This window comes from Polypterus senegalus, chromosome 7 (genome assembly GCF_016835505.1).
Source record: "Polypterus senegalus isolate Bchr_013 chromosome 7, ASM1683550v1, whole genome shotgun sequence".
Taxonomy (NCBI): Eukaryota; Metazoa; Chordata; class Cladistia; order Polypteriformes; family Polypteridae; genus Polypterus; species Polypterus senegalus.
The window spans coordinates 2,360,895-2,387,309 of record NC_053160.1 but is presented as its reverse complement, the minus strand read 5'-3'; the positions used below and the strand labels follow the sequence as shown (position 1 = coordinate 2,387,309).

General features: G+C 46.8%; 1 protein-coding gene across 1 annotated transcript in view; it reads right to left on the bottom strand.

The window, feature by feature from the left end:
- pigg (phosphatidylinositol glycan anchor biosynthesis class G) overlaps positions 1-26,415 on the bottom strand; it is a 230,978-nt gene that overhangs the window by 139,461 nt on the left and 65,102 nt on the right. Inside the window, exon 3 of the mRNA XM_039758143.1 lies at positions 13,735-13,944. Within this exon, the coding sequence (XP_039614077.1) occupies positions 13,735-13,944 (210 nt within the window). The remainder of the gene's footprint in view (positions 1-13,734; positions 13,945-26,415) is intronic.

The following is a 26,415-nucleotide window of genomic DNA, read 5'->3' as shown; positions in this document are numbered from 1 at the left end:
CAGGTTTGGCCCAAACGAATTAAGGGGAAGGTTCTCGCCTGGTCCTTTTCAAATCTGCAGCACCCCACCTTCATAGATTTGGGACGTCAGGTTTGTCTTTTGAAAGAGAAAAAAACACCATCCCTGCTGCTGTTTGGACTCAAGTGGAGATTTCTGGCCTCTGCCGACGTGTCCAAGTGGAGTGGACCTGCTGGCCGAGGACGGGGCGATCAGCTCTTAGGGCTGAAGGAGATGGCTGTTTTTTGGTCTCGGTGTAGTGAGCCCCCAGTGACATACAAGACCCCCTCATAGCCAGAGGCCTGAATCATCAGCTGACTTCTCCATTCTCTCAGCTGGCTCAGACGGTTGCTTTCGGCCCTCCAAGTGGGGTGCTGACATACGTTTTTGAAGCCGCCGGTTACATCTGCATGGTGGGCCGGACCGAAACTTGCATCCCAGAGGCCAGTGGGAGCGACTCACTGAAGTTACTCCACCCCTGTGGGTCACAAATCAGGGTCAACACTGTCACATCTATGGTGTCCAGTGCAAAATGTGAGTAGAAGCACGTCACCCCCAAACCTTACATCCTTATTACCTGAAAAATCTCCAACTATAAAAGCACATGTAACAGAGAGTACGATCCAGCAAGTGGGCTAATCTAGTTTTTAAAGCCTAACAATATCTAATGATTAAAATGTTAAACCCACCAAAGAAACTGAATAAGCGAAGTTCTTAACCAGAGCATAATTATAATTACATATGTCGGGTACAAGGGACTGACAAAGCCCAAAAAAAAGTTAGGGGTCCCAACCTGGCCGCCCTGTTTAATTGTGGGACAACAAAGCTAACGGGCGCGAGCAAGGAAAACCAACATAAGAACTTTAGTCTCTGCTGGTGCTACACTAAGGGTCTGTCCATGGAGCTCCACCCTGCTGCAGACTCGGGTCAAGACTGAGATGAATCCTTCCGGGAACGGCCTTAAGGGGCGGAGGGCATCTCAGAGTGTTGAGGGCAAGGTCAGTGGCCCTGTGGAGGGAAGAGACAAGAAAGTGAGCGGCAGCGCCCCCCTCTTGTCCGAGAGTTGAATCGCATGCCTGGTCTGAGCTGACAGGGTGGCGCGCATGAGTGACGATATCAATAGTTTAAAGTGACCTCTGCGAAAGGACGGGTAGAATTTATGAACATCTGGAAAAGGAACACGTTTTTAAAAACATGAGCACCCCTGCCCCTTCAAGGAAGATAGCCTGGGGGAATACAGGCGGCCCACATAAAAGAACAAGCAGGTAAGTTTGGGCCAGGAGATAAAATGGAGGCCGAGTCGGGTCTGAGACTGGACTACTGTGGTATAGCGGGGTCCACAGCTCATGTCAAAGGGCCATTTTTAAAATAAATAATCACCGCACCCGTGGCTTAGCGTGGGGCACGGTGATGTGTGGCTGAAGTGGTTCCTGGGGTGATTTGCGGTGCGGGCGAGTCTCACTGAAATGCACAGGTGAGGAGTCGTCCGCATCCGTAATTGTTCCCGGGAGCCGCTGATTGCCACAGGTGAATCACGTCCCCGTTATAAAGAGTAGCGCGAGGCGGCTGGGGAGAAGAAAAAGGAAAGAAAAAGAAAGACGGAGGTTGCAGGGCAGCAGGAAGCAGCGAGGAGGAGAGAGCGCCGGTGTGAGCAAACGAGCGAAGGCTCGCAGGCAGGCAGCTGGACAGTTGAGCCCTAGCAGGGGTGTTTGGCCAACACTTACGGCAGTTGGAAGTGGTTGCTCCCATTGAGCATTTTATGAAGGAACAAGAGTGACCGGCAGAAGGATGGCTGGCTGCGTAAGGCCGAGAAGGCAGCGGGAGTCGGGAGGCTTGGGCGGTGAATTCCCTGACGTGAGTGTCCTGATCGCCAGGGAAGCCAAGTCTCGATCGAGGTGAGCTGAACCAGAGCCAGGGATCGGAAGGCCACCAGATCAGTTATGTGGAGAGATGGTAAGCTGCAGGTATGGCGACTCTCCTGTTGCAAAGCCCGATGGGAGAAGCAGGGGAGCCGCCAGGTAAAAAGACACCGGGCTTTGTTTTTGAAAGAGACTGTTTCCAGCATTGTTTTATTTCTATTGGATTTTAAACTCCCCTTCACTTCTGTTTTTATGGATTATTTACTTAATGAAGACTTTTTGAAACACTGCACTGTTTATTTGAACACTGTTTCTTTTTGCTGTTGGTTTTAAATAAAAGCACTTGGCACATTTTGCACCATCCCCTTGCTTCATTGTTGTGTGCCTCACTGCCAAGCTCAGTGACGGGTTCAAGGGCTCCCAGATCTAAGACTGGAGCATGGAGTGGAACCTGCACCATCACAACTACACACCCACTGGGGCATCCAAGGACCATCAGGACCAGATAGTCTGATGCTCTACCCCTCCATCTAAGGGCCATGACAGACCACACTAAGACAGAGAGCCACCTGGTAGCCCTCCTCAAATTACAGATTTTGGGTAATAAAATGAGAAAGCGCACTCCATCTTTATTACAAAATTGCAATCAATACAAAAAAGGTGAAAACAAATCAGAAACAGAAAAAGAAATAAATCCTACAAAAACCTGGCTGAAGTAGTGTTGCAGACCCCCGAACTAACACTTAGTTGAATCCCCTTTTGATTTGATTATAGCACTCAGTCTTTTTGAGGAAGAGTCCATCTGGACTTGGCGATATTTACCAACTCCTCCAGATTTGTCAAACTCCGAGGGCATCTCGTGGGCACAGCTCTCTTCAGGTCACCTGACAGGTCTGGGTGGGCTCTGGCTGGGCCATTTCAGATCATTGAGCCTCCTTTGATGAAGCCATTGCTTTGTTGATTTGGATGTGTTCTTTGAGCCGCTGTCATGTTGAAAGGTGAAGCTCCTCTTCGTCTTGATCTTCCCAGAAGATGCTGGAAGGTTTTGAGCCAGCAGATACTTGGAGCTCTTCACGATTCCACCCACCTCGACTAAAGCCTCAGCTGCAGATGAAGAACAGTAGCCCCAAAGCCAGATGCCCACCATGCTTCACTGGGGGTCTCATGGTGTTCTATTGATGATGTGCTGCTGTGTGATTTTTGTGCCAAATATACCTTTTGGAATTATGGCCAAATAGTTGAACTTTGGTGTCTTCAGACCAGAACACATTTTTCCACGTGGTTGTGGGTGACTTGGTGTACGTTGTCTGTAAAGATTGGCGGGGCTTGGATGTTATGCTTTGTGAGAAAGGCTTTCATCTCGCTACTGTGCCCCACAACCTAGACATGACTGATGTCAAATGTTGGGGACACCCAGCACTTACCAGGGAGTCCTGAAGCTCCTTTAATGTTGCTGTAGGCCCCTTGGTGCCCCCCTGACCAGTTTTCTCCTTGTCTTCTCGCCAACTCTTGGAGGGCCGTCCAGATCAAGGTAGAGTCTCTGGTGAGTCAGAATGTCTCCACTTGTTGATGACTGTCATCACTGTGCTTTGTGGACACTGATGAGGACACTTGAGGATGACTTGTGATCTGTTCTGTGTCGTGTGCTGTGCTGACCCCCTTTTTATTTTAGACACCCACTGTACGCCCAATCTACCTGCAAAGGGCTCTGCCTTTCCCGATGTTTCCTCCAATTTTTACCTAAAATGATTTGTTTTTGGGAGTTTTTTCTTGTCTTCTCAGAGAGTGGTGAGCAAGTCCTTGCTATGGTGGTCCTCAGTAGGATCTGTCATCACTTGCTCGTCTTCCAGCCACCGGAGAAGTCTGGTTTAACACCTCAGAAGTCTACTATCGACGGTCCTGGTGCTGAGGGGTCTAATGGAGCGCAAACGCAAATATCGGTAGAGATTCTTTGCAGCCTTTGTCGATTTTCGACTCAGTTGATCGTGCTTCTCTGTGGGACGTCCTGAGACTTTGCGGGGTCCCCTCAGGGTTGCTGGATCTCCTGGCCGGCCTGTACACTGGTACTGGGAGTGCTGTGCAGAGTGGAGGCAGACCTCTGAGTTTTTCTAGCCGATTCTGGGGTTCATCAGGAGTCTGTTCGGCTCCTACTCTGTTCAATGCTTATATGGTCTGGGTGTTGGGCAGGGGCGTGGGATGCAGTCGCTGGGGGGCATCTGTTGGTGAAGAAAGATTTGCTGATCTTGCTGTTGATGCTGTGATCTTCACAGAGTCAATGGAGGCTCCGATTGGGGGTCTTGAGAGACTGAGTGTCTGGGCTTGCGAGGGTCCTGATACAAACCAAAGAGCCAGGCCTTTAATGACCTCTTGGGCACGGCCATCAGCAGCATGTCTGTCTGCAGAGAGAGAGTGTCGACCTTATTGAGAGGTTTACTTACCTCGGCAGTGACATTCATGTGACTCTGGTGACTCTTCCTATGAAGTCAGTAGATGGATTGGGAGAGCATTGGGGGGGTCATAAGGTCATAAAGGGGTGTGTGGCACTCCTGACATCTCTATAGAAGGATGAAGGTCCAAGTCTTTAGAGTCCTGGTGCTCCCTGTTTGTGAGACATGGACGATATCAGTGACCTGAGATGAAGACTGAACTCCTTCACTAATCTGTCTGTTCAGAGAATCCTTGGGCACCGCTGGTTTGACTTTGTGTTGCTCATGGAGTCCCGAACGGGGCACATGACCTGCATTGTGAGGGGGTGTCAGTTACGGCACTAAGGTCATGTTGCACAATTCCCAGACGGTGATCCGGCTCACAGGACCCTCATTGTTGGAGACCCGAGTGGCTGGACCAGGCCAAGAAGTTGCCCACATAACACGTGGCTGCGGCAAAAGCGTGCTTCAAAAACGAAGAATCCATCGTCACTACACAACACGCCTTCCGAACGCACTTCAGCATTCCACCTGACGGTAACGTCCCAAATTAGATAACAATTCTAAATTTAGACAGACGGGTGTACAACATTGAACAGAAAATCTCCAGGCCGTCCTCGGAGTCTACGAACGCCTGAACACATCCAAGCTGTGAGGGCATCCATTGTGCAGTCTGCTAGACGTTCGGGAAACTTCTGTCTTCAGCATTTCCAACACGTCTTTGATTTGCATGAGGACCTTCATTTATTGATGGCAGTGCAGGAACTCACTGAGAGTTGTGTGCCAACATTCTGCAAACTGTTCATCGAGATGCCATCGTCATGTGACATCAGCCACGAGGCACATTTCCATTTGAATGGTTTTATAAATAAGCAAAACTTTCGCTATTGTGCTGAAACCAACCCTGGTGAACTTCATCAAAGACCCCCGCACAGCGAGCACATGGGTTATAGTTTGGGGCGCCGTTACAGAATTTGACATCGTAGGCCCTTACTTTATTGAGGAGGGAAGAGCAACAGTCACCGTCACTGCAGAACGTCACATTGAAATGCTGGAGACCTGGAAGAAATGGATGTGGTGGATGCCTGGAGTGACAGCTCATACGGCCTGCGCGGAGATCCATGCAAGTTTTGTGGGGAAGATGAAAACTGCTGCAAAACCGTTCATCGAGATGCCATCGTCATGTGACAGCAGTGACGAGGCACATTTCCATTTGAATGGCAGCGTAAATAAGCAAAACCTTGGCTATTGGGCTGAAATCAACCCTGGTGAACTTCATCAGAGACCCCCGCACAGCGAGCACACGTGTTAGTTTTGCCAGAATTTGGCATCATAGGCTCTTACTGTTTTGAGGAGGGGGGAGCAACGGTCACCGTCACTACAGAACGTCACATTGAAATGCTGGAGACCTGGAAGACGAGGATGTGGTGTTGGCCTGGAGTGACAGCTCATATGACCTGCGCGGAGATCCATGCAAGTTTTGTGAGGAAGCTGATCTGCCTGTGCGGCGATGTCGGGTGGCCTTCACGTTCGCGTCGTGCGATTTCTTCAAGTCGAAGGTCTACACTCATTGACCTTAAAGCCCTCAAGGACGCTACTCGTCACGCAATTGCCGCTATTCCCCTTGAAATGGCTGAACGAGTCATGCAAGCGTTCAGAAATTTTCTCGAAGAGCGTATCGCTAATGATGGACCCCACCTTGAAGATGTCATTTTTCAAACACAGTGAACCAAATCGATTTTGTATCCCCTTTCTAGTGACATCATAAACTTGATTTTATCTCGTAGCATTTTTGTAGAATAAACGTTTGAAATGCGCTACTTCTTTTTGGCTCACCCTGTAGATTCGGTAGACGGGAAGTGATATAATGGGAGAATGGTATTCTGGGAACCGGAAATGATGTCAGAAGGAGGTGGGGTCATGAGGACTGGAAGAGGAAGTGATGCTGGCTGCCCTCGGAGGACCAGAAGTGGCTTTAGGTTGTGAGTTTGTCGGGTGGTCTGCAGGGAAAGAGGAGAAAGAGTTGGAGGGCAGTGCCAACCCCTGGTCTGGCGGGAACATAGTTTATGGGCTTAAATAAGTGTGTCTCCCAAGGCACTCTTAAATAGTCACAGCGATTAGGGTGTCACCGAGAATCACATGACCAGCAATAAAAATCCAGCTAATTCCACCTCGAGTCGAGGGGTGCCGCCAGCGCCTAATGCCTCTCCTCTCCTCTCCTCTCCTTGGCGACCTAAGGATAATAATAATCATTTTGTAAATTTATATGGCACTTTTCTCCTTTATATGGGCTGAAACCGACCCTGGTGAACTTCATCAGAGGCCCCCACACAGTGAGCACACGGGTTACAGTTTGGTGCACCGTTGCGGAAGTTGGCATAGTAGGCCCTTAAGGGGGGAGCAACGGTCACCGTCACTACAGAATGTCACAATGAAATGCTGGAGAACTGGAAGAAACGGATGTGGTGGAGGCCTGGAGTGACAGCTCATATGACCTGAGCGGAGTTCCATGCAAGTTTTCTGGGAGAGAAGATGATTTCCATGAGGCGATGACGGGTGGCCTTCACGTTCACCTGATCGAACTCTGTGCGATTTCCTCTCAAGTCGAAGGTCTACGGACACCGACCTCAAAACCTTGAAGCCTTCAAGGACGCTACTTGCCACAAACTGGCCAAACGGGTCACGCGAGCGTTCACAAATCGACTGAAGAGCGTATCGCTAATGATGGCCACCACCTTGAAGACGCCATTATTAAAACACAGTGAAAAATCTAATTGGTATCCCCCTTTCTTATGTCGTAATGAAATTGAATTTATCTTGTAGAATAAACGTTTGAAATGTGGTGCTTCACCCTTTATTAAGAAAACTGAAGTTCATACCCCCCAGGCTCCGGTGTGCATCTCCCCCTCAGAAGACTTCGGGACGGCCATTCAGGCCTCCTTGTCCCACCCTACGGCACGTCAGGTTAGGCTGACTACTTGGATTGCGCAAAAGAAGAGCTGATCTCCTGCGACACTGTGCCCGCTCCGCCGCTTAGGACACACGCTGGCAGCTCTTTAGCTCCGACACTGAGCCGCTCCTCACTTCAGTGTAATAATTTATGAGAACCACTAAGTCAATGACACGGACAAGAAAATGCACATCTCGCAAGAGTGCTCTTCTCTGACAAATGACTCGATCGAGTTAGAAATGACAAAAAAGACACAATTTCACCGGAGCTGTGAGCGCCTGCTGGCACAGATGGCGTGTGTTAGCGCCGACAGAAGATTTTCACTGCGGCAGCGAGTTCGAGGATTTCTTCGGAGAAGCAAATGAGCAAAAATAGCCGCGTAGTTGAAAGAGAGAGAGAAAAAAATGTTTTGATGTTTTTTTTTCCTCCTGCTGCTTAACTGTGCAGAAGAACGGAGTGAATTTACATTTACGTAATTAGGAAAAAGCAGCACACAAAACAAAAATACGACGGATTAACAAAGAGGGCCTGCCGTGGGAATTGAGACAGCAATCCTGCGCTTGTTCTTCTGTAGCCTAAGGTGGCTTCTCTTTCTACATGTTGTAAGGGACTAAACAAAAAGAGATAGAGGATAAAGGTGGGCTGGGGCTACCGGGTACCCCGTTTATTGAAAGGAAAATCAGACAAGTCCAAAAATGTCATGGATGTCACGTATTCTTTGGTAGCCTCACCTCCTGCACTTCCAATCAGGTCACCCAACCGGAGGCTAAGCCTGTTCAGGCCCACACAAGTACTCAGATGGGAGACCATCTAGGAAAAAGTTGGGGTTGTTGGCGGTGAAGCCAGCAGGGGGCGCCTACCCTGTTGTCTGAATGTGGATCCCAATGCCCCCAGTGCAGTACAAATGGCGCCATCCTTCATATGAGACATAGAACTGAGGTCTGGACACTGTGATCATTAAAGACCCCTTGGCATCCTTCGTAAAGAGGAGGGGGGTATCCCATTGCGTTTTTCGCATTCTCCTTTACCTCCCAAAGAGCTGTCTGCTCACCTGAACACGGCCCACCATGGATGAGTGTGCCCTCAGACAGACTGGCATCCTGCCCGCAAGTTGGTCCAAATGCTGCTAGTATCGGCTCCAGCACCACGGGACCTTAAACTGAGAACAACCAGGTGTAGAATAAAAAGAGAAAAGCTTGCATCTGTTTTGACTTTTATACTTTCTAAACTAAATTAAGACTTAAAATTCGGAAAAGAGTTTACGTGTATAGAAGGGGTGGATTAATAAAGTGTGGAAAACCTCCCCGGGTTTTGATTTATGAATCTTTTAAATTAAAGTCACACTTACATTTCCAAAAGAGTTCATGGCATTTAATTACATTTCTTTGTAGCACCGCGTTTCGTATCGACGCACAAATATAAAACAAACAATTGAAGGCGATATGAGGAGAAAGGCCCCGGCGCTGCAAACTCATTTTATATCGACGAACACTGGACTGTAAAGGTGGATGGTATTTGGTGACCCTTCTCAACAGAAGCTCTTCAATATCTGGCATGGCTTTTTTTATTTTTTTTAATAACTATTTGTTTCTTTCCTCCCCAAATCAAACTGAAAACACACAGCTGAATTGAATTCAAGGTGATGGAGGCTGAAGCCCAACCCTGCAGCATGAGGTGTAAGGCAGGAGCCAAACTTGGACAGACATATTCAAGTAGTTACATTCGAGCAACAGGAGGTTTTAAAAACCCGCTTACTCCAATTAAGGGACAGACCCACTCCGGGCAGCAGGGGCACAAAGCAGGAGCCCACACTGGACGGGGCGACTTCAAGGCATATCAAATATTGTTATGATACTCGATCTTCATCTGAAATCCTTGACATGCACGAGTCGGGGCAACTACAAGGCTTTGATAACGGGGACATCGTTTTCTTCTTTCAGCTGCTCCCGTCAGGGGTCGCCACAGCGGATCATCTTCTTCCATCTCTTCCTGTCCTCGTCATCTTGCTCTGTCACCCCCATCCCCTGCATGTCCTCTCTCACCACATCCATAACCTTCCTCTTCTCCTCTTACCTGTCAGCTCTATCCTTAGCACCCTTCTATCATTTTTCCCAGCAACTCTCCTCTCCACATGTCCAAACCAACGCAATCTCACTTCTCTGACTTTGTCTCCAAACCGTCCCACCTGAGCTGACCCACTAAGGTCCTCATTTCTAATCCTGTCCATCCTCATCCCACCCAATGCAAATCTTAGCATCTTTCACTCTGTGCCACCTCCAGCTATGTCTCCTGTGCCACTGTCTCTTGCACAGGTACAAACATCAACCTACCTTCATCTTGATGTAAGTATGGAAAGTTCCAGATGTAACCTTCTTCTAGTTCATATTTTGGCTGCTCCCGTTAGATGTCGCCACAGCGGATCATCTTCTTCCATCTCTTCCTGTCCTCGTCATCTTGTTCTGTTACACCACCACCTGCATGTCCTCTCTCACCACATCCATAACCTTCCTCTTCTGCTCTTACCTGTCAGCTCTATCCTTAACATCCTTCTCTCATTATACCGCTCATCTCTCCTCTGCACATGTCCAAACCAACGCCATCTCGCCTCTCTGACTTTGTCTCCAGACCTGAGCTGACCCTCTAATGTCCTCATTTCTAATCCTGTCCATCCTCGTCACACCCAGTGCAAATCTTAGCATCTCTAACTCTGCCACCTCCAGCTCTGTCTCCTGTGCCACCGCCTCCAGCCCATATAACACAGCTGGTCTCACTACCGTCCTGTAGACCTTCCCTGTCACTCTTGCTGTCACCAATCAATCCTGACACTCTTCTCCACCCACTCCACCCTGCCTGCACTCTCTTCTTCACTTCTCTTCCACACTCCCCATTACACTGTACTGTTGATCCCAAGTATTTAAACTCATCCACCTTCACCAACTCCACTCCCTCATCCTCACCATTCCTCTGACCTCCCTCTCATTCACACACATGAATTCTGTCTTGGTGGTCCTACTGACCTTCATTCCTCTCCTCTCATATCTCCACCTCTTCAGGGTCTCCTCAACCTGCAGATCACAACGTCATCAGCAAACATCACAGTCCACATGGACTCCTGTCTAATCTCGTCTGTCAGCCTGTCCATCACCATTGTGATTAAGAAAGGGGCTCCGAGCCGATCCCTGATGTAATCCCACCTCCATCACTCCCACTGCAGACCTCACCACTGTCACACTTCCCTTGTACATATCCTGTACAACTCTTACGTTCTTCTCTGCCACTCCCGACTTCCTCATACAATACCACAGCTCCTCTCTGGTCACCCTGTCATTTGCTTACTCCTGGTCTACAAAGACGCAATGCGACTCCTTCTGGTCTTCTCTCTAAACTTCTCCATCAGCACCTTCAGAGCAAACATCATCTGTGTTCCTCTTTCTTGACATGAAACCACCCTGCTGCTCACTAATGCTCTCCAAAGTTCTCATCATCATTTCAGAACATTGATGGTGTTTGATACCATCACGTTGTGGTTTGACAGACGGAGGGGCGCCGGTCAGATTATGAATAATTACCTGCTCTACCCGCATACTACAGAAAGCATCGACATGGCGTGAGCGCTGGCTGGGCATTTCAGCTCGGGGTGCAGGAGTTGGTTTTGTTGTCTCACTCCACACACGTCGTGATATTCAGTATTCTTATTATTACGATGATTCGTTCCAAGTTCATTTAAAACCTGCTGCACATCACGATGCCGTATTGGCACATTCACATTACCAGTCTGAAGCGACTCAAATCTGATTTTTATTTCATAATGTGACACAAATCAGGGGTTTTCAGGACTGTGTGGACGCAGGAATCCAATCTTTCCAAATCAAATCATGTGTAATCCTAGATTAGATACGAATCTGATTTGTGGCTGTACAGAATGAACGAGAACGGTCACTTCAGAAACCATGGGGATTTTTTTTTTTTTTGCCTATTGGCATTGGCTGAGTGCTGTCGTCGTCATCAGCCAGCACCGGCAGTGCAGCAAAACCACAATGGAGGTGAGTGACCGCGGTGACAAAAGTCAAAGTCCCATCATTGCTGGCTCCTTTCTCATACCCATACATCTGGCAGTGCCAGCAATGGCTGCGGATTCAGCCATTGCTGAGAGTTTAGTCAGTTGTCTGGCTTTTTCTTCTCCTTCTCGACCTCATCACGTACGACTGACAAACTCCAAGCAAAATGCGATGCAAACCCTGGCAAATCAGCACATCCATTTTGGCAGTTTTAACACAAATTTGACGACTCGTGCACAAATGTATCAAGGTGCACTCGTGTGACGCGTTGGAGGACAGGTGCGTTCACATGACAGGTAGTTATAAAGCAGGTCACTCACACTTATGAACGTGAACCGTCACGATGGGCACATCCGATCTGAGCAAACAATCCAAACTGAGCAGACAGACTTGTAATGTGAACGTAGCGTGAGATCTGCCTCTTAAACGCGATCTGAATGAATGTCGACCAACGGAAAACTAGCAGTCACACACGGGGTCCTCAGTTGTTCTCTTTCTACCATCTTCTGAACAAAACAAAAAAAGAGGTATTGTAAGGGACGGCCGGCAGCCCAACTGGGCCGGGATGCCCAACAAATGTAAGATTGGGGGACGGCAGCTTCTTTAGGGCACTGCCTGCCCCAGAAGGCCAGACGGCAGCCTCCCTGCATTGCTACGGTGCCATGGCTTCCCACAGGGCACCATGGGGACTTGGAGTTCTGTATCTCGCCTCTGTTGGGTACCGTGGGTGCCGCTGTGAAACAAGCCGTATTGTGTGAGGTTTCTGCCTATCTCAGAAGTGCTTGCAGATCACATGGGCAGAAGAGCAGAAGCACTTCCAGGTTGGCCACTATAAAAGGACTGCCAGAGTCGGGTGGAAGAAGGCACCCTTCAAAGACCAGAAAAAACAAGAAGAGTCTTTGTGTTGTACTTGTGTTGTGCTTGTGGCTGTGGTGGTGGGAAACACTGGTGTGAAGAGTTTCCCACGCAATGAAAAGGCTCTTTTGTGCTTTGAATTTGTGCCCTGTGTTGTCTGCTGTGTTGGGTTTGAGGAGCTACGTTGCCCTCTAGAGTCCCCAGCATGTATCACAGGAAAAATAAAAAAAATCAAACCTTGTTGTGCTTGATGGTGGCTTGGCTATAAGCGCATATTTTGCCTTTTCTTATCATGCGTGCACATACCCTGCAAAAAGCGCATGCTGCGGAGTGTTGATTGGTACTGCAAGCCTGCAATGTACGACATGCGTGAAGAAGGGCAATGATGCTAGTTTTTACAAAAGTGCAAGGCACTGCTTTGATATGCACTAGTGTTTTTCAACTAGTGTGCCGTAGCAATAATGAAAATAATAGCGTGGCACACTTGTGTCTGAACCTGAGGGGGCGAGACCTGTCAGAGCAGACAGGCCTACCCGGAGAGGCTGGCACAAAAGCAGCTCTGCGATCTCCATGTTAGAGCACTTCAGACGCGTCTCCAGGCTGCCCTGGGTGTGTGGTCACCAGCGAGCCTCACGTGAGGGAGGACAGGTGGGCCTCTGGGGCAGAGAGGGGTGGGCAAAGGGACGAAGTAGCTGGGAGATGCCACCAAAGTGCTCACTAAGTGCATGTCTGCGAATGCTGCTTTTCTTTTTGATTTATTTTTTACCAGCCTCTCCGCCAGTCCCGCCAGCCCCGGCACCCCTTCCGACAGCTAAACACATGGAGGAGATATAAGGAGTTTGTGATTAGTGGTGTGCCAGTAAGTGTGCCACCACAAGAAAAAAAAGACTGGGAGACACTGATAAACTCACAAAACTCTACAGAGTATATCTCAGATTTATTACCTCGTGTATACGTTACAATGACAGTGCCAACTGAACACAAGCACTGCTTGCAGTTTAAACTCCTGATCAGTTATTACTTTTACATAATGGGGCAGGGGGCTCCACGTCGGAGGTCGGCTTTTGTCACCTATTGCCGATATCTGTAGTTGTTTTGCCAGCTCCCCATTTTTTGGGCCTGCTACTGTTGATGCCAGCAGGTAGCATTTTAGGCCTAACTGGGGTAAGGAAGGGCAAGGCTCTGCTGGGCAGGCCAGTGAAGATCCTGGAATACTCAAGTAGGAGCTTTGGGGAGCCTCAGACCCATTTTTCCATTTCTTAAACTCCACATCACAGCAAGAACGATCAGCATGGGGTAGGCAGCCAGTTGGCCAGGGTCTCTAGCATTGTGAACGTTATAACTGACCATGGGCCCTCCAGAGCCTTCTTGTCTCCATCGATGCTGCCGACTACAGTTGTTACTTTAAGAAAGACTCTAAACAGAAATGACTTGACACAAGCAACAACTGGGCTGGGACTTTAACCCTGGCTGCTGCATGCAGGAAGGAGCCACACTAACCACTGTGCCACAGCACCATCTTCCTTTTTTTTTGGTTATAAAATTGGCCTGAACAGAATTCATGATGCAGTAACAGTTCAATCCCTTACCTCTGTGTAATCAGACACAAAGAACGAGGTGGTTCCATCATGCTCCATGAAGTGCTTGGGGAAAAGCCGCAGCCAAGTATCATCCCCATAAAACACCATCTTCTTCCCGGCCTCTTTGGCCTGCCAGATCAGGTTGTCTTCCAGCAGAGCCGGAGAATTCAGATTCATGACCACGTCGATGAAGCCGGGGATGCTGCCAGTCGTCAATGCCTATGAAGGGAAAAAGACCCCAAAAAATTAAAAATTAAAAAGGACACCACATTCAAATAAGCGCCGTCATCAGGTTCAAGTGGTCAAAGGGCCACGAGTGTCACAAGAGTTTCAGATTCCACATTGTGTGGCACCAAATATACACCTGAGCTTTCAAAAGTCTGGATTACCCACAAATGCTTATGTTATTGACAGAAATTAATATTTTTTTATACTACGGTACCACAAAATGTTAACAAATCAGCCAATTCATTACAAATATTGCCATGGCTATTACTACCTAACAGAACTAGAATTACCAGAGCCTACGAGAAAACTCGTAGATCCGTCCCACCTTAAATCCCTTCGCACCTCTCCATCAGCGTCTTTTGTCCTTTAAATGTGTTGATAAGCAGCAAGCAGTCTGCTATCATATCCCCCAACAACGCACAGTTTTCTCAGCTCAAGTCTGTTTCCCTGCATGTCAGTTGCTTAGAGTTGTATAGAGTGAGAAATCAAGCAAAATGACACCTTTTATACATACTATGTCGTTATTTGGAACACTTGCATTTCAAGTGTGTTACGTGTCTACAATGATCTATGTACAGTAAATACATCGTTTAAACAGAAACGTTTTTCATGTTTTAGTAATAATTGACAAAATGTACACATGAAGTGTATAATGTGTGAAGCCTGAAGTCCAAATATCAAAGAAACACTTTCACAAAAGGTACAAATACAAATAAACAAGTGTGCTTTTATTCAAAAATATAACTGCAGAAAAAGAACACGCGTTAGGGTGCAACATTGACACGCATTTGCTACGACTGCTTCAGTGGAGTAACGGTATCAACTGTGGACTGGTAATCTAAACTTTACGGGTTCGATCCTGGACCAGTCCGTTTTGAGAAGTGAGCTGCTCTTATTCTTACTATTTTAGAATAAAAACATACATTTGATTCCAGTCTGTAACAGCCAGTGTAAATGTATGATACTCGTAAAGGTTAGCTTTGTTTTTTTTTATTTTTTTGATTCAGTTTCATTCTTTCAGTCGTGTTCACGATCCTACCCCCTGCTGTTTTCACATAAAGACGCGCTATACTGGTGACTTTAGGCTGTAGGAAGTAAGTAAATAGAAGTAAGTAAAAACAAAAAAAAAACAAAGCTAACCTTTACGAGTATCACACATTTAACTGGCTGTTACAGACTGGAATCAAATGTATGTTTTATTCTTAAATAGTAAGAATAAGAGCAGCTCACTTCTCAAAACCCGGGATCGAACCCGTGAAGTTTTGATTACCAGTCAACAGTTGATACCGTTGCGCCACCGAAGCAGTCGTAGTAAATGCGTGTCAATGTCACCCCCTAATGCGTATTATTTTTCTGCAGTTATATTTTTGAATAGGCGGCACGGTGGCGCAGTGGTAGCGCTGCTGCCTCGCAGTTAGGAGACCCGGGTTCGCTTCCCCGGTCCTCCCTGCGTGGAGTTTGCATGTTCTCCCGTGTCTGCGTGGGTTTCCTCCGGGCGCTCCGGTTTCCTCCCACAATCCAAAGACATGCAGGTTAGGTGGATTGGCGATTCTAAATTGGCTCTAGTGTGTGCTTGGTGTGTGGGTGTGTTTGTGTGTGTCCTGTGGTGGGTTGGCACCCTGCCCAGGATTGGTTCCTGCCTTGTGCCCTGTGTTGGCTGGGATTGGCTCTGGCAGACCCCTCGTGACCCTGTGTTTGGATTCAGCGGGTTAGAGAATGGATGGATGGGTGGATATTTTTGAATAAAAGTGCACTTGTTCTGTTATATTTGTACCTTTTGTGAAAGTGTTTCTTTGATATTTGGACTTCAGGTTTCACACATTATAAACTTCATGTCTACATTTTATAAAACATGAAAAACATTTATTTTTTAACGATGTGTTTACATAGACCGCGGTAGACACGGAACACACATGAAATGCAAGTGTTCCAAATAACGATATAGTATTTATAAAAGGTGTTATTTTGCTTGACTTCTAACTCTATACAACTCCAAGCAACTGACACGCAGGGAGACAGACCTGAGCTGAGAAAACTGTGCGGGGTGGGGGATGTGACAGCAGACTGTTTGCTGCTTATCGACACATTTACAGGACAAAAGACGCTGATGGAGAGGTGCAAAGGGATTAAAGGTGGGACAGATCTACGAGTTTTTTCGTAAGCTCTGGTAATTCTGGTGTTAAAATGGTTTATAATTCAATTCAAATAAACTCCATACACGGTGCTGTGACAAGTTCACAGGGAAAATGCAAATAGAAACATTACAAATTACTAATGAGATAAGTACACATAAAGACACAATCATATAATTGATAACAGCCCAAATAAGGTGAATATTACCCTAACATAAAACAAAAACGTGAAGTCAAGCCGTGAAGTTGGTTTAGTGCCACCATCTTAAATAGTAAGCCAGTAATGAGGCTCACCTTGTAGCGGGGCTACACAATAATAAGTATTTGGTTTTTGTCGGTGCCGAGTGCATTTTGTTTTCATCGTCCCATTTGCTATACTATATGTGTGTATCGGTTATTGTTGTCCCCGTAACTTACAAGGGGAAGGATGATGAAGGGAGATGTAAATCACTTGTTGAATCACCATCTGGCAAATTCTATACTTAAACAAGAGGAGTGAAAAGCAAAGGAGAGAGAGAAGATAAAGAATCATTTAGGCATCCATATTTCAACTCATGTCCGTTCATCGTACAAGTCCTTTATCTGAAGGATCCGGATCATCATCACGATTGCAAACACAGAGAAACCCCGGGGTTTGGATACATATCAACCACTGAGGACACTTACCGTGACGTTGTTTATTGTATTGTCAGGAAGAAGCAAAATGTCACATTAGTCAATATTCAACTATTACCAGACTTTATTAGCTTTTGGACTCATTTATCACTTTCATTTCCAGTGCCGTTTATCATTCACCTGTGTTTGTGTTTCTTGTTTATTCCTTTATTATTTGGGGGAAAGGGAGGGTTTTTGTAAATATGGTGAATTCATGTTTTCATATAATTAATAACTGGGATAGTGGCGGTTGGTGTGCACATATACAGCACAAGGTGTCCACAAAGTCTCTTTACAATTTCAAAATTTTATTAAAAAGACAAATGAACAGACAAATCTGTGGAAATTATTACAAAATGAGGTTTTTGTTTTGTCTCATTTAATATACCTCTGTATGGGCACCATTAGCAGATGGTGCTTGATTTCTTGCCATGTTCTCTGTAGCAGAGTGTCATCAACGGTGGCAATGGCTTCAGGTCATTAATGTCCCGTATCTTTGTTTGATACACAATATCTTTAACGTAACCCCACAGAAAGAAGTCCAGGGGAGTGATATCTGGTGAACGAGGTGACCACCCCTTCCAATCCACCGACCTGGAAATGTTCAATTCAGGAACCCACGAATGTGCAGTCCCCGATGTTGTGGTGTACCATCTTGCTCGAAAATGACGGTTGGTTGAAGGTCATCTAGTTGTGGTGTCACATGTTCAGTCAAAAGGTCAAGGTAAACATTTGCAGTAATTGATCTCTTGTTGAAGAAAAATGGACCAATGATTCGATTGCACATGATCCCACACCACAAATTCACCTTTGGACTATCTCGGTGAAGTTCCCTGGTCACATGGGGGTTTTCTGAGCCCCTGAAACATGGAAGGTTGCCTCATCATTAAGGCAAACTTTGATAACGACCGAGTAGATAGGACACATTTGATTAACATATCTCATCAATTACCTTTTTAGTAATTTTTTGAAATTGTAAAGAGATATTATTGAATATTCGTCTGTCCTCGTGTGTATTTATATTTATCACCGTCAATATATGTGTATTTGGTGTTACATATCTGTCTACTGTTTGCTTGTTATTTCGTCATGTCGGGAAAAATAGAACAACCTGTAAGGAGTACGGCTTGTTATCGTCTCGAGAGTCTTCAGGCTAGTCCAAGGAAATAGTCTCGGTAGTGTAGTGGCTGGCTGTTACAACCTGACGGCCACCACGGTAAGGAAACCCACTAAACTGAACAAAACCCAGGGGTCCAAAACCAGGAAATCAACAAACGTAACTCATAAACCAAACACAAAAGAGTCAAACCAAACCAATGGCAAAGCTGCTGTGAGTAAAGCCAGCCGCATCTCCATTTAAACTGCCGGGTGAAGTCCCCGCCCTCAGCTGCATCATTGGGTGGCCCCGCCTCCTTGGGCTCCACCATTAGGAGACATAGCAGATAAGAAACAGAACTGCATATATTGGTAACGTAATACAAAATAAACAATGAACACCACATAATCCAGACAGGACATCATCATACTGTATATAGAGGTTAGGAGCGGGCACTGATACAGCGCATTGCCGCACCACCCACCACACGACAAACCAACTCAGGATCCAGATTAGGACCAGAGTGCAGCCATGCAATGGGTGATCCCTCAGCACCACACAAGTTCAGATGGAGTGTTTTTTTTTTTTATGGTGGCCGGAGTGCCAATTTGCCACCTACCCCCAGGTTTTTCCTTGTAGGTTGGAGGGCCCAAAATGCTGGGATGGATGCAGATTAACGTCATACCCAGGAACAGAGCAATTGCAGGTCAAGGGCCCAACAGAGCAGAGTCGCTTTTGGCATTTTACGGGATTCAAACTGGCAACCTTTCCGATTGCCAGTGCAGATCCCTAGCCTCAGAGCCACCACTCCGTCATCATATATAGGATTCATAATAAAATAGACGAGAGAATGCCTCAAAAACAACAAAAAAGTTAAATAAAGAGAAAAAAATGATTCAGTCAGAGAAAGCACCCTGGCAGAACTATGACAGTTGTACGCACTGATGGCACCGGAGTGGAGTGACATGGTGCACGTTGATGAGTGAAGGCAAGTAAAGAATTCACTTGACTCTGGACGTGGCACAGCGAGGACTCCATAAGCCCTAATTATCACACAAGGCGTGAGTCCCAAAATACTTTCAAAGGTTGTCCTTCTAGGTGGGGAAATATGGTGAACTAGACACCAAAAGGGCCTTGAAAAATCTTTTATTTTATAAAGGTTTATTTTTTTAACAAAAGGATTTGCCGCGCACAAAGCTCCTAAGAGCACAAAGGAATTGTCTGAAAAAGGCAAGGTGATGATCCACAGCAAACAAAAAAAAATCCCAAAACGGGAGTGAAAAAGTAAAGCACAGGCTCAAAAATCACAAAAAGCAAAAGCACAATCAGACACAAGAGACGCTCCACTCCTTCGCACATTTGAAATGAACTGCCAGGGACTACGGAAGGCCCTCCCTTAAATAGGGTGGAAGGCGGTTCCTGACCGTGATTGACAGGTGACCCCGCCCCTTGGGGAACAACCCACAAAACGCCCAGGGATGTAATTAAATAAACACAAAGAATAACAAATGATAACAAAACACCCAACCTTGAACCCCTGCCACCTGCCTAAAAACACCAATACAGTATAGCGCCTTTCAAACTGATGGTCTCCATCTATCTAGCTCTGTTTACCTGGAGAGCTTTTCAGAGCTAGCTGTTATATAGTGCCTTACCTATCCACTCTGCACATGAGACAATGAAGACTCGACAATCCAACCTGTGCTAACAAAACAACATCATTTAACGGAATAGAAGACAGCCCAGGAAGGAGAGCAATGGCGACATCAGGCACGAACAGAACAGTGCCTTTCGTACCTCTCTGTCACTTATACGGCGCTTCTAAGGTTATTACACTTACTAATCAAAGCACCAGGGAGTGGTTAACACATGCAATGTCTCTAAACACGTGACAATACCGACCTAAAATGTGGCATTTAACTCTTTCAGGGCTGATGTCGACTTTTGTCAAAAGGAGGACTGTAAACTGTGACAAAACCAATTGTTATGTTTTGGGTGGACTCTTGTTGCTAGAAGGAAAGTGAGATTCATTGGTTTGACCGAGATTTCTTGCGTTTGCGTGAGTAGCAAGGCGCAAATAACGGCAAAAGTGGCACTGACAGTTGGCGAGAGATGAAAGCGAATGCGTAAAGCAAAATACTCCTTGGACGATGTTTTGCAGATTATCTCTGGACTGGACTATGACTTGTCGGACTCAGATTTTGACACAAGTGATTGAAAACGAGTGTGAGGTTCCAGCTTCAGCTAATTGTTGTACGGACAATGTTCACCAGGGAGGACCTGCCACTTAACAATGATGAGAGGGAGAAACCAGTTTGCAGTGCACTGCAACTTTATCCCGGCCACACAAAGACAGCCTGGCAGCAAGCCTGCCGCACATTCTTGGCAAACTGGCAGCCACAGCATGCAGCAACAGATGTTTTATGTTGATTTCTGTGTGAAACCATTGCATTTCAGAAACTATGTTTTTTGAAATAAATATTCCGCCCTCAAAGAGTTAAAGTGCAGTGCCTTAGTCGCCACAACAAAGACTGATTTAACTTTAACTCCAACATACTTTGGCCAGTTTTAAGAATGCATTCGACATCAAGCGCTTACAACGAGTGCAGAGTGGAGCTGCCAGAATATTAACTAAGAAAAGAAAATCTGAGCACATCACGCCAGTCCTAGCGTCACTACACTGGTTACCTGTGCCATTTAGAATTGACTTTAAAATCCTGCTGATGGTTTACAAAGCCTTCACTAATCTGCTCCATCTGATATCCCACAATGCCTCTCACCTTACACCCCAAGTCATAACCTTAGATCTTCAAATGAGGGTCTGCTCAGAATTCCAAGAGCTGAACTTGCAAGAAGTGGCGTGGCGTGGCGGGCTGTGATGTACCTCAAATCTGCAATACGAGTTCACTGAGAGAAAGTCGCCAGGCTGATACAGTGGAGCACTTTAAAGAACTGCTGAAAACCTGTTACTTTGACATGACTTTCTCATACAGAGGGTACAGAAATGAATCCCCCCTTTGAAATATTACCATTTGTTTTGCTTTACAGCCTTAAATGAACACGCACACTAATATTTCTTCCCAGCTTTACTCACTCAATGCCACCTCTAACATCAAGTGAAAGATATTACAGCTACAGTTCAGAAGAATTTTAACAAATCAAAAACAGGGAATCCTGAGATTAATAAAGGACCCCCACCTAAACTCCATCAGGTGTCAGTGCCCACCATTCCCATTGTGGTTACTGGCTTCCTCCCACCTGTGCTCAGTTGTAATGAGTGGGATTAGTGAAGCTGTTCCTGGTTCATTCATTCCCTTGTTTGGTAGCTAACAACTGACTATGGGTGGCAGGCCACTTTCAAAAGATCTCAGGGATAGAGTGGTGGACAGACACAAGGCAGGAGATCTCAAAGTCTTCATCAATCCCAAGGAGCCCAGTAAAGACCATCATAAAGAAGTGTTTGGTGCTACTAGGACCCTCCAAACTGGATGGAAGAGCAAGGAGGAAACTGGTAAGAGAGGCTACTGAGAGGCCAATGGCCACTTTGAAGGAGTTACAGGATTTGATGGCACTGAGTGGTCATTAATGGTGTGCAGGTGACAACAATTTCACAAGTGCTCCACCATTGTGACTTGTTCAGGAGGGTCACACTTCTCAAGAAAGGTCACATTAAGGCTTGTTTGAGCTTTCCCAGAATGCACCTTGGAGATTCTGATGCCAAGTGGAAAAGGTCTTATGGTCAGATGAGCCCAAAATCAAACTATTTGGCCTCAACACCAAACGGTACACCAATGCAGCTCACCATCCACAACACACCATACCTACAGTAAAGCATGGAGGGGGCAGCATCCCGTTGTGGGGGGCCTGGGGCTCTCATTAGGGTAGAAGGAAAAATGAATGGGGCAAAACACCGTCAAATTCTGGAGGAAAACCTGCTACCCTCTGCCAAAACATTGAAGATGGGCAGAATGTTCACCTTTCAACACGACGACAACCCGGAGCACACAGCAAAATCGACCACCCAGTGGCTGAATGTCCTGGTGTGGCCAGTCAGAGCTGAGACCTAAATCTGTGGAGAGATCTGAAGATAGCAGACCACCAATGCTCACCAGCCAATGTGACCGAACTTGAACCGTGAAAGTGTAAAGAAGAGTGGGGGACAAATGTTACACAATGGAGGTGTGCAAAGCTGAGAGAGAAGAATCAACAGACTCAAGGCTGGCATCAAAGCAACAAAATGGCATTAACATGGGGGGGTGATCCTTTATTAATCTCAGGAGGTTTTGATTTTTTTAAATTCTTCTGAACTGTAGCTGTCATGTCTTTCACTTGATGTTAGAGGTGGCATTGAGTAAGTAAAGCTGGGAAGAAATATTAGTTTGTGTTTCCATTTAAGGCTGTAAAGCAAATAAAATGGGAATATTTCAAAGGGGGGATTCTTTTCAGTACCCACTGTAATACTTGTTCTCATGCATGCTCTCCGATTCTCTTTAAATATATGCAAATCATCAACTTTAAGAATATTCTTTTCTACAGCAGCAGGTCCACAACAGGAAGGTGCCATTAGAAGTTTATTCCATCTAAAGTTGCCACGTTGAAGACGCCCGCGTCCAGGACGACTCTCTCTAGAACGTTCCCATCATTTCTGTTGCCGAGTTTCAAAATAGAAGATGGGAGCCCCTCGTAGTCGGTAACTTCAGACTTTGTTTCCAAGCCTTAGTCGCGATGGGCTCGTTCTTTTACTTTACGATACTCAGCCGAATCTCCAGACCCCCTCCTGCTGTGTCCACTCTGTCTGACTGCCGTAACCCGTCCAGCATTGACTATTGTCTGAAGTTGGAGGTTTAAGTACCCCAAAATGTCACAATGCCTGAGCTCTCTGGAACTCGCCATGTGACAGAGGTGTCAGTTCTTTCAGGTTGGCCAGTTTGGAATGGTTTCCACCTTACATTTATCCTCGCTAAACAGACTGGGCGAGATGTTCCTCTGGCGCGTTGTGAGATGGCTGCTCCCTCCGGTGGAAGTGCTACCAGCCGAGTACAGGAATAGGCCATTTATCTCTCCCTTTGTCCTTTTGTGTTCTCCCTGTGGCAATGCCTAGTATTCATGATTTATATCTTTATTTATTTATACCTTTTAGGGGCTCATTTGGGTTTAGGAACTGAAAGAGAGCGCCCCCTAGAGTCTACGTGGAAAACGAATGAAGCTCAAATCAAGCCCATTGACATTGGGGGGCTGATCCTTTATTATTAATCTCAGGAGGTCTTGGTTTTGATTTTTTTAAATTCTTCTGAACTGTAGCTGTGACGTCTTTCACTTGGATGTTCGAGTTGGCATTGAGTAAGTAAAGCTGGGAAGAAATATTAGTTTGTGTGTTGTGAACACGGCCCGGACACAGACAGGCGGACATGTTGTTTCTCAACCACCACACGTTTATTTACACTATATACAATAATACTTATGGTCACACAGACCCAGTCACGTGCACAAACCCCAATTCACTCAGTCCTGGCCACAATGCCTTGTCTTCGGGCCGCCTCCACAGCTCCTCTTGCTTCGTCCTTCCACCTCCAGACTCCAGCCTCGAATGAATGGAGACGGCCCCTTTTATAGAGGACCCGGATGAGCCCCAGGTGTTCCCGGCAATCTTCTTCTAGCCACGCCCCAGCATGGCGGAAGTGCCGGCTGTCCTCCCGGCTGCTCTCCGGGCGCCGTCATAAATCTTCCCCCCAGCACTTCCTGGTGTGGCGGAAGTGCTGGGGTAACAGGTCCCAAGGCACTGGGCGCCTCCTGGCGGTGACCACGGGCCCCTACAGGGAAAGGCTTCCATGCCCTTGACCCGTGGTCCCCAAAGCAACCCGGAAGGCAAACCCCACGTGATCCAGGCAGGGCTCTGACCCTCTTCCGGTCCCTCCTGGCGTCCCGGCCGGGTCATGGCCCCTGGCATCCCTGACAGTGTTTACATTTAAGGCTGTAAAGCAAATAAAATGGGAATTTTTCGAGGGGGGGATTCTTTTCTATACCCACTGTAGCTTCATTTTCGTGTGTCCCTGCTAAACTACATGTGAATTGAATTACCGTTTGCATCATGGCTCCACAATCCATACTAACCCCTAATATTCTCTGCTGTTCTTTTTCCCTTTTTTTCTGTGGTGACGATCTGCACCACCGTCACCTGATTAGGGCACCCATTGAGGGATTGAAGGCCGGGGGTCCACATGACCGTCATCATCTACTTCTTCCACGTGAAGCCTAAAAGCCATGAGGACTGATTGAGATCATTTATGTGAGGAGGGCTGGGTGGTCTCTTTTTTTTCTGTCCTCCCAGCCATCGGACCTTACTTTATTCTTCGTTACTTAGCATTGCCTAATCTTATTTCTGTTGTTTTTATAAACTTTTCTTTCTCCGTCTAGTAAAGCACTTTGAGCTACGCCATTTGTATGAAAGCATGCTCTAGAAATAAATGGTATTGTTAGGCTGATGGGGAATTTAGAAATCCTGAAACCCCCTTGCCCTTTGAAGAGTGGAGGAGTGCCCCACCCCCTTGGCATCACGAACAGCGGCACCGAAGAGCATTGTCCCCATTTCGAGCGACACAATCACTACTAGCTTGCATCACAGTTGGGGAAGCAAGACAAGTTTTGGGGGTCTTATAGCCCCTCGCAACAAACCCCCTCAGTCCTGCCTTGTTTTACACTCTATTATGTAGCTCCTTTCTTTATTAGAAGGGACTTTACAAGCTCACATTCATAGTACAATTTCTTGTGCACCGAAGCCACTTCTTAGGAATGGGTCAAGTGCTGCCCCCCAGTGGCAGCAGTTGGTCCTGTGAATTTCCCTTTCCTACATGCCCACTCACTATAACAATTAAGATGGGCATACGGCACAATGACAGAGTGAGAAGTGTAATAACGAAGGTGGTGTTGCCAGATTCACTTGACATGACGTTTGTCACCACACAAGGCGCTCATTTGGTTCCCAGTCTACTGTGTGGACTCGGTATGTTCTCCCAATGCCAGCCTGAGCTTACACTCTGCTGCTTACTCCCACGGACAGCCATGCTAAATACTTCCATTTCTGAAATAAATAATAATAATAATAATAAAGTTAATAATTCTTTCTATTTGTATAGCGCTACACAAAGCACTTTGACGTAGTGAGTGGACAGCCACCAATCCTGGATGATGTGACGGCAGCCATTTTTGTGCCAGTACACTCGCCACACATGAGCTGCTAGGTGGTGAAGTGGCGAAAGTGTTAGTTAGCTAATCAGAGACTGGGGGACGGATTAGGGGGCCAGGATGACCAGGCCCTGGTTGGCACAATTTAGCCAGGACATCGAGATACACCCTGCTCTTTATGAATGATGCCCAAGGCTCTTTTATGACAGCAGAGAGTCAGAACCTCAATTTTACATCTCATCTGAAGGACGGTGCCATTTTAACAGCACCGAGTTGGCTCCCTCCTTCACTGTGCTGGCACATTGGGATCCACATTGAGACCATTGGGTAAGCCATGCCCCCCCCAAACCCACCCCCCCTTCCTCCAGCAGCTTTTCCTAGATGGTCTCGAATCGGGGCCCAAATATGCTTAGCTTCAGGTGGATGACCTCCTCTGAAGTGCCAGCAGCGCGGCTCACAAACTTCACAAGCATCGTGTAACAGGCCCGCCAACTAAAAACAGAATAAGAAGGCGGCGTTCAGGATGGCAGCCGGGGTCCACTCAAAGCGGCCGACTCGATTTCAGTCTAGCAACGGCGCGCTGCCACGAAGCAAGTGGGGCACACATGAGGAGGCCCACAATTTGTGGCACAGCTGTGAGGGCAGCACGTCAGGTGCGACTTGAGCGAGTCACCAGGGACCGTCTGGGGGCTGGCGGCGACAGAAGTCTTCGGAATTCAGTGGTAAAACAGAAACCGATGGCCACTGATGTCTACACGGCCACAGGCGTCTATCCTGCTGCCACCAACAACTTGAGAAGGAAAATCAGGAAGAGTGGACAGTGATCAGCGGCAGAGGCGCCACAGGCTGGAAAAAGTGCAACATTTCAGGTATTTGTAAAAGATTTGGAACGTCTCTAACATCTCGTGTTCGCTTTGTCATTCTGGAGTATTCAGTGAAGAAAAAAAAAAAAAAAAAGGGATTTAAAGGATTTTAGCCCAACACTGCAACATAACACACCATGAACAAAGGGAAGGGGTCCTAACACTGTCTGAATGTGTGGTAAGGAGTGTGGCCAGTAGGGGGCACTCCAGCTCCCCCAAACACCCCACACAAGCAGGCCTGGACAGAAGTCAGAGAGTCTTTACTTGCGTCTTTTTAAGTTCAAGAGTCTTTTATTGTGTAAGTAAGCGTTACCCACCACCAAGCACAAGTGCAGCAGCTTTTCCTCTTCTCTGTCTCGCTCTCTCTGTCTTTCGCTGGTCACTGCCTACTCTACTCTTCCTCACAAGCTTCGTCCACCTTCCTCCTGACTCTGGCTCCTTGATGTGAGGTGGGCAGCTCCTTTTATCTCCCACCCGGGACTACATTCGGTGTTTGCCAAGAGGGGACTGGGTGGTCTCTTGGTCTGGAATCCCT